The sequence below is a fragment of the Propithecus coquereli genome, unplaced genomic scaffold (genome assembly GCF_000956105.1).
Source record: "Propithecus coquereli isolate 6110/MARCELLA unplaced genomic scaffold, Pcoq_1.0 Scaffold42, whole genome shotgun sequence".
Taxonomy (NCBI): domain Eukaryota; kingdom Metazoa; phylum Chordata; class Mammalia; order Primates; family Indriidae; genus Propithecus; species Propithecus coquereli.
Genome location: NW_012149952.1, coordinates 8,330,897 through 8,350,427, shown reverse-complemented (window position 1 = coordinate 8,350,427; position 19,531 = coordinate 8,330,897). Strand labels below are relative to the sequence as shown.

Genomic DNA, 19,531 nt, shown 5'->3' with positions numbered 1-19,531 from the left:
TATGTGTGTGTGTGTGTGTGTGTGTGTGTATTCCTTTTTTGTTATCTTTCTTTCAGATGTGTTCAGGCAGCCTATATAATTTAGTTGTAGGTAAATTGGAATATATCTTTGAATATAAATTTACAAACTTCCAGAACATATTCTTTCAGAGTATTTCCATAATACAATAATTCAGTTACAGTATGGGAACTAATTTACTCTTGAAATTCGACTTAGTAACACTACTGAGAAGAATCTGTGTTTAAGGAGAATTTCAGAAAGCTTGGGATAGCTAATCTCATTACTCATCAGGCTTTTTTTTTCGGTTGTCATATCTCTTTAGACTTTTTAAAAAATTCTAACAGCTTTACTAAAATGTAATTCACATACTGTCCAATTCATCCATTTAAAGTGTACAATTCAGTGACTGGGTTATGGTATATTAAAATATTGTTCAACCAAATTCCAGAACGTTTTAATCACCCCCAAAGGAGACCCCATACCCATTAAGCAGTCATTCCCCATTTTCCCCTCCTCCTAGCCCCTGGCAACCACTAGTCTACTTTCTGTCTCTGTGGATATGGCTATTCTGGATATTTCATATAAGTGAAATCATACACTATGTGGCATTTTGTGTCTGGCTTCTTTCACTTAGCATAATGTTTTCAAGGTCCATCATGCTGTAGCATGGATCAGTACTCCATTCCTTTCACTGGTGAAGCAATATTCCATTGTGTGGATATACCACATTTTCTTTATCCACTCATCTGCTAATGGACACTTGGATTGTTTCCACCTTTTGGCTATTGTGAATAGTGCTGCCGTGAACATTCCCGTACAAGGATTTGTTTAAACACCTGTTTTCAATTATTTCAGGTACATACTGAGACATGGAGGTATTAGGTTATATGGTGACTTTAAGATTTTGAGGAACTGTCAGACTGTTTGCCACAGTTGCACTATTTTACATTCCTACCCACAATGTATGAGGCTCCCAATTTCTCCAGTTTTTTGGTCTATTATACTTATCCTGGTGGGTGTGAAGTAGTCATCAGATTGTGGTTTTGATTTGCATTTCCCCCGTGAGGCTATTTAAATTTTTTTTTTCTAGAGATCATTTGCCTAACAACCTTAACCCTGTAGAACTTGGTCCTGCATATAGCTTAATGTGAAAGGGCCCCAAAGCAGTAAGAGCAGTTATAGAACTTCTGCAGGAAAGCCCCGCATCTTGTCCCTGAGTCCCCTCATTCAGTAACTGACTTTTATTCAGCATTCATGATTGGCTATTAGGTTTTCCAGAAGCGAACTGGAAAATTCACGTGGCAGATATTGTAGCAGTAAGAGAAGTGACAATGAACAGTCTGCAACTGAAGGAAGACAGCTATAATACTTCCCAATACATTAATGACCCCAAGTCTTTAATCAGGCCAAGTTTTGTTCAATATTTTTTAAGAAGGCAAAGCTACATACATGTTAGAAAGACTTTCACAAAGAATGACTCAGAGAACAACATGTTTTGTTCTTGAATAGATAAGCTTGCCTGAATTTTCTAGGTACTTGATTTCTCAATTGTATCTGAAAAATCAGGTGATATTGAATTTCATTTTGAATATGGAAAAGACAAATAGAAAATTCAGATTTTGTAAAGTTGAGAACATTGTCCAGAAATTTAAGTGAGATGTTTTCAAGAACTTTAATTCTACCTTTCGTTGAAGTTAACAATTAGCTGATTTTTCTAATTCTCAGAGCTTACTTATGCTTTAGTGTATTTTTTGTTTGTTTTTTGTGTGTTCATGGCATAATGCCAGTAAATTAACCTTTCATGTATCTTTTCAACTGAGTTGCTCAAAACTGTTACTGGTTGACACTGAGTTAAACTGCAAACCTTAAAGCTGTATGGTATTTAATGTACCACTGAACAATGCTTTCCGTCTCATTTATTTATATATGCTGAAACCTTCTGACTTGTTCCATTTTCCCTTCATAGAGACTAAGAGAGCCTACGCAGAAAATATCCAATATTTTTTCAAAGGATTTTTTTCTTTATCTGAAGCACATTTCACATTTCCATCCTCCACCCTACCTCATATGAGGTTGTTGCCCAGTCTTGTACTACAACAGTAAATCTAAGCAGTTGCTTCTTTTAACTGTGCACAGTTTTACGCTGGGAAATGCCCTTCTTATTGACAATAGCTGACTGTACTATGTTGCACTGTCAGTATCTAGATGCTTCCTGTTTTAAATAGGATATGGTTATTTCTTTTCCAAATCTAGAGTTTGAAACGGAAGCATTGTATTATTTTAGCTAATGTTATTTATTTTTTTCTTGCAGGTTCTGAAAAGTGCCTTTTCTGAAAACTCTGCTGCTTGGATTCTACTCTAGAGCTGTCTCTTTATAAACCTCTCTCCCTGCCATACCGTTCCCAAACCTCTCCCCGCCCCCCGAGACCTGGTGTGCTTGTAGTTCACTGTCAGCAATTTGTCCGTTTCTTTTTTTCTGTGATTCTCAGTTTTCTTAGTCATTTTCCCTCCCCTTGATTTTGTATCAAAACATTTTTTGGGGTTCTAATATCCTTCCCAATCTTATTTTTTAAAGCTAAGAAATAGGGAGAAAAACCTTTCTCCCCCCGCCGGCCCCCGATCTGAGACCATTCCACAAATTGAAGGGCAGCCAGCAGCATATGCTTTTTGCAAAAATAATTGAAAACATCAACTGGAGAGCACAGAGTTCTTTTGAAAGTCTGCCAGTTATTGGAAGTAAATTCGGCAAAGGAACAAAATAAAACATTCAATATTTTAACCTTTACAGTTGCCTTCTTAGGAGTTGGTCTCTAATCTGATTTTTAGTTATTCCGATAACAATTTTTATTTTATGATTGGCTTTTTGCTCAACTAGACCAGATTTGACTTAAATGAAGACCTAAATACTAACAAATAGACATTTCACCAAAGCAAGCTGTTATCTCTTCACATTTAGCTTGAATTCATTTTTAAGCCTTTAGCAATCGGCAGTAATATTGTTCTAAAGAGGGTGTACTTGATTTTAATTTTGCTTTCAATATGACGGCTGTCAATGTTGCCCTGATTCGCGATACCAAGTGGCTGACTTTAGAAGTCTGTAGAGAATTTCAGAGAGGAACTTGCTCTCGAGCTGATGCAGATTGCAAGTTTGCCCATCCACCAAGAGTTTGCCATGTGGAAAATGGTCGAGTGGTGGCCTGTTTTGATTCTCTAAAGGTGAGTGCTATCCGAATGCACATAATTTAAATTTGTTGATTTCTGTGTTTTTGGAAATATGATGTGCTTTGAAATGAGTAAAATTAATGATAGCATGAAAGCGGTAAATTTTGCTTGTTTTTCTTAAGACAGAATGTCCTCAAAACAGGATGTCTTAAAGACAGAATCTCTTAAGACTTTGTGTTTGTAGAAGTAAGTCAAGTCTAAAGCTCACTCCACCAAAGCCCACTTATCAACACAGATAACACTTAAAAAATAAAAGTTCAGGAATTTTTCTAGGAATGGGGGATTTTGCAGGCTTTGCTATGGTTTACTTTTTTTTGTATGTGATTTAGATTTTAACTACAGTGATCATAATCCTCATATAACCCAGAGGAGCCCTGTACTGAATTATAGCTTATTATCCACACTATCAAAAGGCACTTGGAAGGGATGAGTCAGCTTTTAGAGGATAAATCAAGACAGATTGAGAGAGTATAAGGTGAAAATTTCACCATCCAGGGGGAAGATGATGGCATTTTGAACCTTCTTAGAGTATATCTTGAACCTTTAACTTAAACATATTGCTACAAAACTAGGTTAACTTAATTTTTTTCCTAAATAGCTGATTGACCAATTTCAGATTTATGAGTACATTTCATAAGGAAAGTCCTGTTGTCAAGGTCATCAAACCTGAATATTATGTACTAGAGTGTAAACGAAGTATGAGGGCAGATGAGGTATTATGTAGAATAGGACATATATGATTGCAGAACAAGAAAATACAGTGATATTTATGTTTTATTCATAGTTATCCTTAAATTAAAAATAAAGATGTACAAATTAAATCATAGAAGCAAAAAATGATAATGGATTTCTGATTTAATTAGCAAGATTTGCTATGATGCATTTGAGATTCTTTTTCAAAATGTGTCAAAATGAATTAAGCTTTTCAATTTCTTGATAATTGTTTTACCCTCATCATGACCAATTTCACCTCATTAACATTTTTATTTATGGCTGCATTGGCTAATAGAGATGTATTCCTTGATGGGATAGTTTCCTCAGGAAACATTTTCTCGAGTGATATACAGGTTGAGTATCCCTTATCTGAAATACTTGAGACCGAAAGTGTTTTGGATTTTGAATTTTTTAGGATTTTGGAATATTTGTATATACATAATGGATGGGACCCCAGTTTATGCATGACATTCATTTGTTTTATATACACTTTTTACACATAGCCTAAAGGTAATTTTATACAATATTTTTAATAATTTTGTGCATGAAACAAAGTTGTGTACATTGAACCATCAGAAAGCAAGTTGTCACTATCCCAGCCACCCATGTGACATCATGTTGGCACTCAAAAAATTTTGGATTTTGAAGTATTTCAGATTTCGGATGTTCAGATTAGGGATGCTCAATTTGTACCACTTAAGGAGTTACTGTTACTTATTTTGTGGTCACTAGTTTTTTGTTGCAGACCATTCCAGTTCAAGAATGGAAACTTATTATTGTAAAGATAAAGGTAATTCCTAGCATTGAAAATCTCTAAATTGCTTTTATTTGCAGCAGATATCATGACTAACAGGCTTATTTTGTTTTCTTCATTTCTGTATCATTCAAATTTCATCAACAATTTTTTGTGTGTGTATTATTTAAATCTGCTGCTACAGGGCTGGGCAGTGCCTTGAAATGGAAAAGAGCACTGAGCTAGTCAGGGGAAAAAAGGAAGTATCTTTCATCTAGTCGACAAAGAGGGTCAGGAACTGCACTAGGCACTTTGCATATGTTGTTTCAGGAGATCTGGGGTACAGTCCCAGCCTCACTACTGTATCAGACCTCAGATGGCATCTTACAAACCTTGAATTACTTCATCTCTAATAGATGGAACTTAAGATGGAACTTCTCTACTTAACTTCCATGATTACTGTGGAGATTCCAGTGAGATAACACAAATGAAAAACCACGCATCACTATAAAAGTGAACTGAGGCTGGGCGCAGTGGCTCAAGCCTATAATCCTAACACTTGGGGAGGCCGAGGTGGGAGGATTGCTTGAGGCCAGTAGTTCGAGACCAGCCTGAGCAACATAGCAAGACTCCTGTCTCTATAAAAAACTTTTAAAAATTAGCTGGGCATGGTGGCATGCACCCAAAGTCCAGCTACTTGGGAGGCTGAGGCAGGAGTTTGAGGTTGCAGTGAGATATGATGATGCCACTGCACTCTAGCCTGAGGGACAGAGAGAGACCCTGTCTCAAAAAAAAAAAAACAGGTGACTTAAGTGAAGGGTTATCTTTTTCCTATTAACTAAATGTTTGTTGTAGGAGTTCTTCAAAAAGGTTCTATTTAGTTAGGGTTTAATATTTAAAACTACAAACTCATATTCCAAATGGACATGCCCAAATCCAGTTGCCATGAGTGTGATACTAGTTCTTAAAGATACGTATCACTGTTTTTATGATTTACTCTGTGATGTAGAGTTCCTTGCAGGCTTTGTAAATTCTATCTTTCCAGGCATCATAGAATGTGGAAGGAGATGTGTGATCTTTTTAACCATTGATACACTTCAGGTCAGCGCTCCCATTTAAAGGCAAATGAGTGCCATAAACTAAACCTTTCGAAGAAGATAACATGAAAGGTGCTTGTTTACAAAATGCATATTGCACTAACACTTTAAAGCTTGGGAAACATTTCATTCAGAGACAAACTAGATAATGGCCAATGAATATTAATAAACCACTTAATTATTCAAACGAGCTGTTTACTCTCTGTATCCAGTGTTTTTAAAATAATTTTTGCAGAATGTTAATATATCGATGACCAGTCACACAGGATAAAAATGATTTACATAATCCTTACATTCTCAAATTTTAATGAAAACCTTAATATTTCAAATATACAAAGCCTTTTAAACAATCATTTAACTTGCCATTTAGATAGCACATTCTTCAGAGTTCCATGTTTGCATGAAGGCTTTGTAGTTCTCTTTTATATTATTTCTTATCCATGATATACATGAAAGCTACATTAAGTTGAGGGTAATTGACCTAAGGGGATTGTACTGCTATCATACCTATAATACACAAATAACATACCTCAGTGGTTACTGCAGCATTTGCTACCCCTCTTGAGTTTGTATAATTGAAACACCATTGAAATTCCTCTGTGTACTGTTTCTTCTTTCATGAGTGGTTAAAAAACTGAAACAATCACATGATGAGTTTGGGGCTGCAGCTTTTGTTTTTTGGTTTTTTAAAAATGTTTGTAAGGATTCTTTTAGCACTAGATACTCTATCAGATGATGATTCTTTGCCTTCCTAATAGGTATAATAGATATAATGTCCTACACTAACCTCATAATAGGGGAATGTTATGAAAATAAGGACAAGCTGGATGGCTGATTGTATATTGTGCTGAAGTACTGTGAACATCACTCCATGAATGTTGACTGTTCCGTGATGAAGGCTGCACTGTATTCAGAGAGGAATCTAGAGAGTGCAGCCCATAGATAAATTTCCAGCTATATAGAAGAGTCTTCTGTTGTGTTGGCATGCAGCTGTTTTTGACTCAATTGCCTTGTCTGCTTGGCACAATTTGTTTCAAAAGTTCTTTTCAAAATACTACTTAATCCATTCTATGCTAATTTCTTGATATTACAGTTTGTCATTAGGTTGGTATTTTTAATGAATGCTCCTTGGATTTAACAAAGGGTCATCATTTTAAAAACTAAATCAATGTTTGTGATTGTTTTCATAAACAAATCATTCTACTTTAGCAATATCATGATGTCTTGAACCTTCTCTTACATACTTGAAGTAATGTGATATCAGCCACCTGTTATCCAGGAAGGATATAAATGTTGTCATTATTTCATTGACAGATGAACACCGATCACATCTGCCCACCTCACTGACCACTTTGGGTACTTTTGTAGCAAGAATTTCCTGGTAAAGGCCATAGCAGCAGGCACAGTCAGAGAATAGCCAGTCATGCCAACCCATACACATTCTTAAAAAATGGAAACTGGGTGAAGAATGAACATAAAACAATCACATACTATGTCTTCAGACATCACATATCATCACAATAATAATAATATTTTGACAAGGGAAACCTGTTGCATAAGCATATGAGTGGGAATTAATCCTTGTAGGTTAAATTTGGCCCAAGTTACCAGTATATTCTGTGCTAGCACCACTAGTCACAGCAATTTTCACTAGTTTAAAATTTGCCAGTTTTGGACAGAATATTTACTCATCCCTGTTTGCTAAGGGAAAGTTTACCAGAAGGTAGACTCCTAGAACATAATCCCAAGGGTCACAAGATTATGCAAGGTTTAGCACCATTTGTAAGCTCCATCAGAGAGGTCTGCCTGCACTATAAAGACACCTAGGTAGCCCCTGTCATCCTGAGCATCAAGAAAAATAACATTTTATTTGAGGCTCTCTATCTTCCTTAATATTGACCTTAAAAGGGAAGTATCCTTTTAAGCATGACTGGTAAAAGTTAATGCTATTTTGGACATTACAAAAACCTCTTTTGAAAGAAAAATGAAATTACAATTAGTACTCACACAACTATATATTGAAAGCTCAGCCTCACCTTTTAATGAGGCTTTTAAACTTTTTATTTTGAAGTAATTGCAGACTTACAGAAAAGTTACAAAGATAGTACAGGGAGTTCCTGTATACTTTTTACCCGGATTCTCCTAATGTCAACAACTTACATACCATACATAGCACAGTTATCAAAACCAGGAAATTATCACTGATACAAGGCTCTTAACTAGAGACCTTATTGAAAGGACACCAGTTTTCTCCCTAATGTCCTTTTTCTGTCCCAGGATCCAATCCAGGATCCCACATGACATTTATTCCTCATATCTCCTTAGTCCCTTCCAATCTGTGACAGTTTCTCAGTCTTTCCTTGTCTTCAATGACCATGGCACTCTGGATAAGTACTGGTCAGTTATTCTTTAAATGCCTCTCACCTTGGGTTTGTCAAATGTTTTCTCATGATTAGACTGAGATCATGTGTTTTGGGCAAGAAAACCACAGAGATGATGTGCATCATATCTGAAGGTCTGTGATGTTGATATATCTTATCATTCACTATGTTAACCTTAATCACCTGGTTAAGGTGGTGTCTGCTGGGTTTCTCTGCTGTAAAATGACCAGGTTTTTTTTGGAAAAATTGATAAGTATCTTCCACATTTAATCATTATCCCCTAAAATATGCCATTGATCATAAGGGACATCCCAATATCCTACATGTTACAAGGTGAACAAGTTTCCATCTTCGATGTGATGGGTAATGCACTTCTGTAATGATGGCCAATCAAGAAGGGAAGTGAGGTGAAGTGGACCAAGAGCATGACAGAGAAAACAGCAGCCACAGGCCACAGGAAAGACAGAACACTGCAGAGTGGGAAGCCCTGGAAGATGAATGACATGTGTGTTCCTGTCACATGCTCCTGCAGGGTGGCCTCTGTGGTAGAGTTGGTGCCCTGGGCCACCTCTCATGTATGAGCCTCCTGCATTGGGAAACAAATTTTCTGCTTTTGTTTTCACGATAAATAACATTTCTGTCTGATTTGAAAGTTATGCATCTTTATGAAGAGAAAGGCAAAAGCAAAAGAAGTTTTAAAAAGCATACACAGTTTACAAACACATATTCTACACTTCATAAAAATTATTGTTCAGAGGATTAACACATAGAGAAATGGCATCCCGCTAAAAATAAATTAGTTATTTGATTTATAAACTACTAAAAATAAAACGTGATTAATACCCCCCAAGACAAACCTCATCTTCCTTGCTGCCTTCTCACAGACCTCCCTCTCCCACTCACTCACTCCCCTACTCCCCTTTGCTGCACCTGGAGAGCCACCCTCCCCTTCATTATCCTTCCTATCAACTTCCTGTTCTTTCTAGGTCACACACAAAAAAATGTAGATACTGCCTGATCTCCTCCCATTCATAGCTCTTTAGAAAACACAGTAGTCATTATGAATATTTTTCTGACCGGACAGTAAAAAAAAAAAAAATTCTTTCTAGAAAACTGGAATGTAGAGACAAAGATGTTTTTACAAACCAAACTAGTAATTCCATTACCCATAGAAACTCTTCACATGTCAGTGTATATCTTTTCAAAATTTCTTTTACTTACAACTGTTTCTTAAAATAAAGGTTTTACTTGTTCCCATGGAATTCTAAATGCTTTTCATACTTATGATGGAATAATATTTTAGAAACATACTTTAAAAGATACGATTTTTCAAATAATATGCATCTATCAGAAATTATGTTTATGAAGACTATGCAAAAGTAATTTTGAAAACTCTGTCATCTTTTGACTGCCTACTATATTCCGGAAATTTTATGTATACCAACTCTAATCCTTACCACAACCCTGTGTAGGCTTTAGCATTGGATGGACCAGGTTTCACCGGCTGTGTGGTCTTGGGTAAGTGCCCAACCTCCCTGTCCCTAAGTTTCCTCACCTGTGAAAAAAAGAATCCTGCCAACACCTGTCTCTGGAGTAACTGAACTTTCAAATGAAATGATCAACGTAAGGCTCTTGGAACAGAGCCTAGTACGTCATAAGCACTCAGTAAATCTATTACCACCAAATAAAGTATGGATACCCTGAAAATTTAAATGTGCAGAATAAAATCAAACCATGACAATAATAGAAAAAAATTCAGATGAACACTTTTATAATCCTGAGGTAGCAAAGATCCTTCTAAGCATGATTTCAAAGGCAGAGACAATAAAGGCAGAGATTATTAGAAGTGATCACACAATAAAAATCACTTCTAAATGGCAGATAACATCACAAAGTTAGAAGACAAGCAATAATTTGAAGAAAAAATGTGTGATATATTTGACAGACAAAAGACTATTATTTTAATATAAAAAGAGCTGAAGAAATAAAAAAATACAAAACTTGAAGGTATTTTCCTAGAAAAACAGGCAAAGGACATAAACAGCAAAGCAAGACAGCATGATGTGGCCAATTCACTGCTGGGGACGCTGATGAGCCCTGCTGACACAGCTGCTATGATGCAGCCAATGTCACAGCTGCCCCAGTGAAAAGGTGTGATCCCTGGCCCTCGTCTCCTCCTAACCTCCAGTCTAGAGGACTTTCACTTTCTACTTTATTCCTTTCTGCATTGTTTAATTTTCTTTTGCAGATATGTTACTTTTAATCAGAAAAAAAGAAAGAAACAGGGTCCACTTATTAAAGGGAAACCAAAATCATCTTTCTAAAAGAAATTTTATTGTATTCAATGTAATATTTGCACATTCAAATACTGAGAGAAAAGTTAATAATTTAGTTGAGAGTTTCCTTATAGTCTGGAGCTAAAAGTAAGGACTCCTATTGTGCTCCAGATGTTTGCCTTCTTCCACCCAGTGTCTGTCTATATCCAATTCATTCATTCATTCGACAGGTACTTACTGAGGTGCCAGGCTCGGTGCCAGGCCTCAGGCCCCAGCAGTGAACTAGAAGCAGTCCCTGCCCCCACGGTGCAGACATTCTCCTTGGGGGATCAGGAGAGGCAGGTAAATATCCAGGTTAAGGATATATTTCCAGGTGTGGGGACAGCTGAGGCCGGGAAAGGGCGTGGAGAATGGCGGGGGCTGCTGTTTTAGATACAGTGCCCAGGGAGGTTCCTAGGAGGTGATCTTTGAGGACAGGCATGTAGGAGTTGAGGAGGTGCGTGCCAAACCTCCGAGAACGCTCCAGGCAAAAAGAACAGCCACAGCAAAGGCCCTGAGGCAGGAGAGGGCCTGGCCTGTGTGAGGAACTTCAAGGTCAACAGCACAGATAGAGAAGAGGGATGAGAAAGGAAGGGCAGTGGGAGATGAAGTCGGGGAGGTTGCTTTGCTCAAGATCAAGATTGATAATGTGAACCCAGTTGTTTGTGTCCTGTGTGGCCTCAGATAAGGAAGAACATTGGAAGTCTGTGCTGGGCTTCTCTTGACTCCACTCATGTGAATCTTTTTCCTGCTGCTTTTGCTCTGTGTCCTTTGCTGTAATAAGTTTGCCGTCCTTAGCTGTGAACATAAGTTGCTATTGAGTCTATGAGTTCTTCTGGTCAATTACCAAGCAAAGCTTTTGCATACATTATTATTTTTCATGCATTATTTACTTGATAATTTTTTAAACTTTTTTCCTGCTTTTTATGATAGAGTTGTTCCTTTCTTTTCTGCTTTTTTTAAGTTTAATTTTTGAATGGGTAATATATTTTCATAATTAAAAATTTTTAAAAAGCAGTCATCAGTTGATGACAAAATGTGGTACGTACACACACTGGAATATTACTCATCTATTAAAAGGAACAAGGTACTTATAACAAGCTACAATATGGATGAACATTGAAAACATTATGCCAAGTGAAAGAAGCCAGATACAAAAGGTCATATATTGTGTGATTCCATTTATACGAAACATCTAAAGTTGGCAAATCTATAGAGACAGACAGCAGATTAGTGATTGCCAGAGGCTTGTGGGAGTAGGTGAGTGAGGGGATAGTGGGAAATGACTGCTAATGGGTACAAGATTTCGTTTGGGGGTGACAAAAAATGTTCTGGAATTAGATAGTGGCAATAGTTGCACAACTTTGTATAAATATACTAAAACCCACTGATGTGCATAAAGGGGTAAACTTTCTGAAATGTGAATTATATCTCAATTAAAAAGTAAAAAAATTAAGTATAAAAGAGTATGCAGTGAAGTTTCCCCCACATCTCTTTTTCCCAGTTGACCTCCCAACTGATATTTTTAGTTTTCCCTCTCCCATACATATTTTATGTATTTATTAATATATGCAAGCAAATATGTCCATACCTATTCTCTCTTTTTTACACAAATAATATCACACTGTTCTTCTTGACATTTTTTAGTTAAACATATTAAAAGTAAAAATATGGGAAAAGCTATATCATGCTGACGCTATTCAAAATAAACCTGGAGGTGCTATATTTATGTAAAGATAAAGAGAATTGCACACAAATACTGTCTCTAGTTAGTAAATCTGTTCCTCATAGGCATATGCAAGTACTTTATGTGGATACTAGGGTTGAACAAATACATGAATAGAGAGTAGAAAATGAGAGGCTGTTTTCTTACCATCTAAGAGAAAAGTTAAAAATAAAGACAAAGGGAAGGTTAGGATGAATCCTGTGGTGTGAATTAGAAAGGAGTCATAATTACGTCTGCAGATAGACATACAGACATTAATATTGATGCGTGTGTATGCATGGGTTAGTACGCATGCTTTTATTTCCTAGCTCTGTCTTGGGAGAACCTAGAAGCAATGACCCCAATAGCAATGAACACAGCTAGCACCCACATCTTGCCATGCAATTCCTTTCTCCAATAAAGGAACCAGGCCAGGGAAAATTCAAGATGAGGCTGTAATGTCTTTTGGTGCCCGAAAGTAAGAAAGCACTAGAAAAAGGGTGGAGGCATGACAAAAGGACACAGAAGCCAATATGAAGGTGCTCCCAATGGCTGAAATTGGAACAAGTTGAACAACAAACTAAATAATAATAATATTGAATTATAACCCATAGGATAAAATAGATGTTTGTGAGTCCATACTTGTACAAAAAATTGAATAAATGAATAAGTTGGGAAGAAGGGACAAATCCTCCTTAATGGAGAATTCTAATTAATAAGTGTGGAACAAATGAAGGAAACAAAAATCACCACTAGGCAAAGACCATGGTAGCAATGGTTGCAGGCAAGACCCACTGATGGATGCTGAAATCGGTGGGTAGAAGTTGGAGGGGAAACATGATATTTGCATAGTCTCAAAGTATCTCTCCCAGGATATCTATCAGTTAAAAAAGAAAAATAGTCACTTTACAGTGGAGAAACCCAGCAGACACCAACTTGACCAGGTGATTAAGGGTCCCATAATGAGTGATAAGATTTATTAACATTGCATACCCTCAGATATGATGCACATCATTTCTGTGGGTTTCTTGCCAAAACACATAGTCTCAGTCTAATCATGAGAAAACATTTGACATATCTAAAGTGGGACACATTTACAGAATAGCTGACCAGTACTCATCCTAAGTGTCATGGTCATGAAAGACAAGGAAAGATAGGAGAAACTGTCACAGATTAGAGGGGACTAAAGAGACATGACAAGTAAATGTCATGTGGGATCTTGGAGTGGATCCTAGAACAGAAAAAAAGGACATCAGGGAGAAAATTGGTGACATTCAAACAAGATCTCTCTAGTTATGAGTCCTATGCAGTGTTAATTTCCTGGTTTTGGTAATTGTGTTATGGTTATACTACATAAGTTTTTAATAGTAGGGGAATCTGAGTGAAAGGTATACTGTCACTGCAGGTATTATTTTTGCCGTTTTTCTGTTAAGTTCAAAATTATTTTAAAATAAAATATTTTTAAAAGTTGACTTTTTTAGTCTTACATTTATCTCCTGTCCTTTGAGGCTCATAAATACAGTGGGGTATTGTTTCTTTTCATTTCTCCTTTTTTTAAAAAAATAACTTTGGGTATGATAATGATAAAATTCTGAAATCCATGCGGTGGCTGATCCCGGGACTGACCTCGAAAAGCTGAATAACTCAGATAACTATTAATAAATAGTTAAGAAAGCACTCACGCCTACAACAGCATTTCAGAAACCTAGGAAATAAAAATGTTGGCTGTAGAAGGAAGACTAATCAGTTCAAAATTTTACCATTTACAGATTGTGAACTGGAGAGCCAGTGAGGGAGAGTTACTTGCCCAAGGTCACATATGCAGTTATCAAAAGAGCCTGATAACTCCAGTGTTCTCCCAATCATTTCATTCTTTTTTCCTATGGAGAAGAGCGAAATGGAGAAAACGTCAATCAGGCTGTTGTTTTACTAAACCAAAAATATCCAGCTCTTATCATGTCGTGCTGTCCCACATAACATTGGGATGCACTGCCTACGAAGTTCTGTGGTACTGCTTTACTTTTTGTACCTAAAAGTGGGGCACGGGGAAGCCAACTTTTCCTTTCCTAATCCTTCCCTCTTTTATTATTTTGTGATAATTTATTTAGATTAAGAGTTTAAATTAAGATTCATATTTAATTCATTGACAGTCATTTGGACAATTTCTTTTGAAAAGGAAGAGGGAGAGAAGCACGGTGTTTTAAATTTTTGGACAAAGTTATCTAACTTTGTGATACTAAATAAGCTTTGCTTAATTGCTGAATGCCAGAATACTGAGCTGTCTGTGCTCCCTTGCCCACCCTTCTCTTCAAACACTGCGCTATTGAGTTAGCTAGCCAGAATTGAGGGTTACAACCGTGACTGTGGGACCGCAGATCGCATACATCTTCACTGCATACAACTCTTTGATGTCTGATTCTGCCCTGGCCAGCTAGGGAGGTACCTGTCATAGATCAGCTGAAAATATTGCAGTAGCAATTCAATCTTATCATGGGTCATATTTTTTTGTTGTTGTTAAATAACTTGGAGTCTAACCTGACTTATTTAAAATGTTGTTTTATGGGATCATAGTTCAAGATCATTTCTCTCTCCATTTCGCAGCCAAGTTGCAGTTGGGCATCTGGTTAAAAAGGACTCAGGATAGGGCCAGGGATGTATTCCCCAACCACAATTTGACAACACAGTTAAGACTGATCGTTTGCCAGAAGAACTCGATTAAGTAGGAGAAATTTGAAAATCTGAAATTTGAGAACTGCCTATTATATGTTAACTCTTTTGTTTGGAAGAAAGTCTTACATGTTAGGGAAATATATACCTGATCCCACTTGGTCAGTAAATCTTTACCTGAATTATTTCAGGCATAGTTTTATGAAATCATTACAAATATTGTCTTTTTTTCTCTATATCAGATTTTTGTGAAATGTGGATACAAGGTACTTCTGTGCATCTGGAAGCAGCAATTAGTTCTTGTGGGAACATGACATTGTTCATAGGACATCGTTTACTTACTAGCAGCTCTTTTTGCCCTTACCGATTAGCTTTCTGCGTGTACTATCCCTAAGTGACCCTATTTTCCTCTATCTCAGTGTGTCCCTTGATCCTTGACTTATGGGGTTATACATTCCAGAGGAATCTTAGCCGTCTGCTCTTTTCTCATTATCTCCAAATAATCTTTTTGCTTTTTTCTGTGTTTCAGTGTTGAGTTTCATAAGTTTGTGGGGGTTTGTTGTTGCTGTCTAATGCAGATTTACAGTCCTGATTGAGTTTTCAATGTTTTTACTTCTGTGCCTTCAATTCTCACCCTAGGGTCAAGTTTTACTGCTAGATGTAATTAGAAGTTTAATTCATACTTTTTGCCATCTTTCTTGATAATGTTTTCTTAAAATTCAGCAAATGATTCCATTTGTTTTTCAACCTTTTATTTTCGAAATGATGCCCACTATTTGGAATTACTCTGGAATTATCCAGAGTAAATAATTTTTCAGTATCTTGTTTATGAGGAGTTTGCATAATATTGCTCAGTGTCATGCCTAATCTGTTATGTAGTTAAGTAGATATGATTATAGGATCCATCTGTTAAAAACAGTTTTGCACAATAACTTTGTCGTAGGCATTTAAACGTATGTAGTTTTTTTTTTTCTATCATAAATAGGCTTTTTTCTCTGTTGATGCTCCAATTTTTATTTACCCACTGGAAATTGATAGAAAAGAAATTAGCCTTTGCTTCTAGCGATACTCTTATGGGTAGACAGTGGACAGTGAAGGCAGTTTCCACACTGTGAAAACTATCCATAAATATGAAAATGTGGGATCCACAGTAATATAACTGTGTTAAATATGACAAGTTCCCTAAACCAAGACCCATCCTTTGTGTCAGCCATGATTTGCTAGCTAACTATATGGTAGTAATGTTCTGATTTCTGTGTTTAGCCTGCAGAAATACAAACATGAAACCTTTTCCCCTGACACTTGAAACTCTTTAACCATCTTTTATATGCCTTTTAAATATAGTGAGTAGATAGCATTGTAGTGTCAATGATCTCTCAGTTCCAAATACTTTTTTTGAGACCACGTTTTTCAAAATCACATTGTTTTAAGACGACACTGTCACATTGTCTTGAAACTTGTTCCTCCCCCTATTTGTGAAAGGTAGTAACACTGAAGTAACAATTTGAGAATTTATAATAGCTCTAGGAACTCTGTGTTCTTGTTTTAAACATCTGACAAATACCTATCCCAAGAGTTGTTTTTCTGTTTTTAAGGTTTATGCTTATCTAACATGCTCTACTTAAATGAACTTAAATTTTTTCCAGCTTTTATAAAAATATAATCTCTTGAGTGTCTGCAATTTCCTGGTTATTTCACTTTTTTTATTAGCCAGGAAAGCATTCTATATAGAAACAAATTCAATCTTAACTTCATTGTAACTGAAAAATTTTAAAATCATGTCCCTCTTTATTCTGCCAATGTCCCATGGGAGGAAGAATTTCACTTTAGAATATTGTCTTATTTTTCAAAGGAGCCTGAGAAGTAGGCTTGAAAAATGCCTCTTTCTTAGGTGAACCACAGATGTAGCCATTGAAATATATGGAATGAAACATGGCATTGGGAAGTAGCATAAACACAGAATGCCACCTTATAATAACAGCTCTAACAAGGGCTCCTTGTGTGGCCTTGAGCAAGTCATGGGAATCCTACTACCTCTGTTTCTCTTCATACAAGAGCAAGCAGCGGCACTCAATTTGTAGGACTATTGGTTGTGGTTTACTGCAAGGATTTTTATAAATGTCAGGGGTTGTTTAATGCTGAAAGCTCCTGTTAAATCCATTAAGAGTTCTATATACATTCAATTCCCCAAAGAAATGATTCATTCAACAAACATTTATTGAAATCTATTACTTGTTAGGCACTGGGCTCAGTACGGTGCAGAATACAAAGTTATGGAATACGTGGTTCCTGCCTGACCTCTTAGTATGAGGTTGCTTGTGTTATGTGCCATAAAGCAGGTACAAACTAACAGCTAAAAGAGTCCAAGGGGAGAGGTAGGGACTGGGATTACATCCAGCTGTGGTGCTTAAAGATGCAGTCACAGGATAGGTACTCTTTGAGGTATTCTTTTAACAAGGGACAGGAAGATATTCCAGGCAGAGGGGATAACCTGAGCAAAGGCAGAGAGGAAAAAATGGTGATGTGTTTGGGGAGTTGAGTGCTAAGTGAGAATGTCTGGAGCATAGAGCTAGAGTTGCAGAGGAGTGGTCTTAAAATTCAGTGAGGAGATTGGACTTTATTTTGTAGCTCTGAGGAGTCTGACCATTTTTAAGCAGAGAAATGACACCATCAGCCTATGCAAGAAAATTGCTAGAGGAAAAAAGAAAAAGACTAGCAAGAGGAAGGACCTCTTAGAAAGTTGTTGAAGTATGGAAGGTGTGAAATGATAGGGGTTTGAATTAGGTGGTGGCAGTGAGAAGGGAAGGTTAGTGATGGAGTTGAGATGCAAATGAAGCCAACAGGGTGAAGTATAGGGGGGTGGACATTCCACTCCAGCCTACTGTTCTTATGCTTATCTTAACATCACATTTCACAGAAGTGAAGGTCTGCCATGCTTTTTGTTTGTTTTATGTTAGATACTGTCTTCTTGTTCACCACCATATCTTTCGTGCCTAGCATATATTGGGACCTTAAAACGTATTTGTTGAATGAAACATGAACTTGTTGAATCACTTCGAGAAAGGGAGAACAAATATGAGCTCAACTGAGAGGTGCACAGTGATCTCTTCATCTACATCTATTCTTCTACCCCAAGTTTGATTTTTATTTAAATATGGATGAAAATTGTATACACCCATGTGCCAACTTTCCTCACTCAACTGCATTTTAACCTAGATTTGATGGCCTACAGATTGCTGATATTTGCAAGTTTAATTCTGTCCCTCATCATTATAGAAATGTTCTTTGGCCAAATGCTGTTGGACACTCTCCAAATATTGCATTTTGAGTGCTTTTACCTTATATATGGATTTTTAAAAATTTACTGAGTGGTCATTGTTAAATATTATTTTAAAATAATTAGTGTGATAATCTAGTAATATTCTAGCTTTATTTTTGTCTTAAAATGTTTGAAATTAAGTTTTATAGCAGATGGATAGCTTGCAAATCAAGGTATTTGTGGAAGCATTAATTCTAATAAGGTGTTCTGAGTTCTGAGTCAAGTACAAGGTCATAACCTGCAGAAAGCGGTTTTGTGGAAAAGGTGACTGCCTAGTCCGATAAAGGTATATATTTAAAGTTTAATCAATAGCTCTTGCTCTAAATACACAGCGATATTTTGCAAGTCCAAAGACTTTGAACACAGAAAGGCAAAGAAAAATTCCAATAGAGTCCATGCATTGACACTTAAAAAAACTCAATAACTAGAATTTAGTCCAAGCAATCTGCTTTTAAAAGAAATGGGAAAATAAGAAAGTAATTTCAAGGTGGAAGTTGACGCCATCTTGAGGCTTACGAACTATATATTGGGATTTGTGCAGTAAGCCCAATCTCTTCCTTCTACATCTTCATATCCATCCCTAGAGAGTGAGTGCTGGTTTTCAGAATGCGCTCTCCTGGGGTCTTGGTGCAATCCTCAGTGACCAAGATACAATTCAGGTTGGGACAACTGACTCTGCTTTCAAAAACAAGAAAGGTGCCTGGAACATCTTAGAAAAGTGTTTCAACAAAGAAAGAAACTCAAAATGATTTTTAGTATTTAGCAGCATTCTGCTGATGTCAACATTTGGCAATGATTTCCATAATCGTGACTTGTATATGTTAATATGCAACTGATAGGTAAAACAGAACCAAGACTATCTCCCCCCTTTTCCAAATTCTTGAAACTCTCACTCTGGCAGCATGTGACATTGACTCCATCTTTGAAATAGTAAAGCATATTTAAACATATTTTGATTATCTCCCCCAATTTTCCTATTCTTTCACTAGAGAAACACATAAGAAAAAATAACATTGCTTCTGAGTCAGAGATTGTAAAAAAAGGAAAGAAAGAAAGGGAGAGAGAGGGAGAGAAAGGAAGGCAGGAAGGGAGGAAGGAAGAAAGGAATGACAGAAGGAGGAAAAAAGGAAAAAAAGAAATTAGGAGACACCTGTTGAGAAAGCTTTTCATTCTGAAATACTTCAGCTCCAATAATAATGCATTTGAAGCAAAACAATGAAGGTGTAATGAATAAAATAACATACCAATAAAAGGAGGGTAATATAGGAGTAAGACGCCTCCCACCCCCAAGAGAGAATTATTTGAGCCATTTTTATCACACATTTTCCATTATAAACTCCTCTTCCTTCCTCGAAGCAAAAGTGAAGAGCTAGCAGTG

General features: G+C 36.6%; 1 protein-coding gene across 1 annotated transcript in view; it reads left to right on the top strand.

Moving 5' to 3' along the window:
* Positions 1-19,531, top strand: part of MBNL3 (muscleblind-like splicing regulator 3) — a 104,957-nt gene that overhangs the window by 43,346 nt on the left and 42,080 nt on the right. Inside the window, exons 2-3 of the mRNA XM_012653490.1 lie at positions 2,312-3,216; positions 4,682-4,726. Of these exons, the coding sequence (XP_012508944.1) occupies positions 3,040-3,216; positions 4,682-4,726 (222 nt within the window). The 5' untranslated portion in view covers positions 2,312-3,039. The remainder of the gene's footprint in view (positions 1-2,311; positions 3,217-4,681; positions 4,727-19,531) is intronic.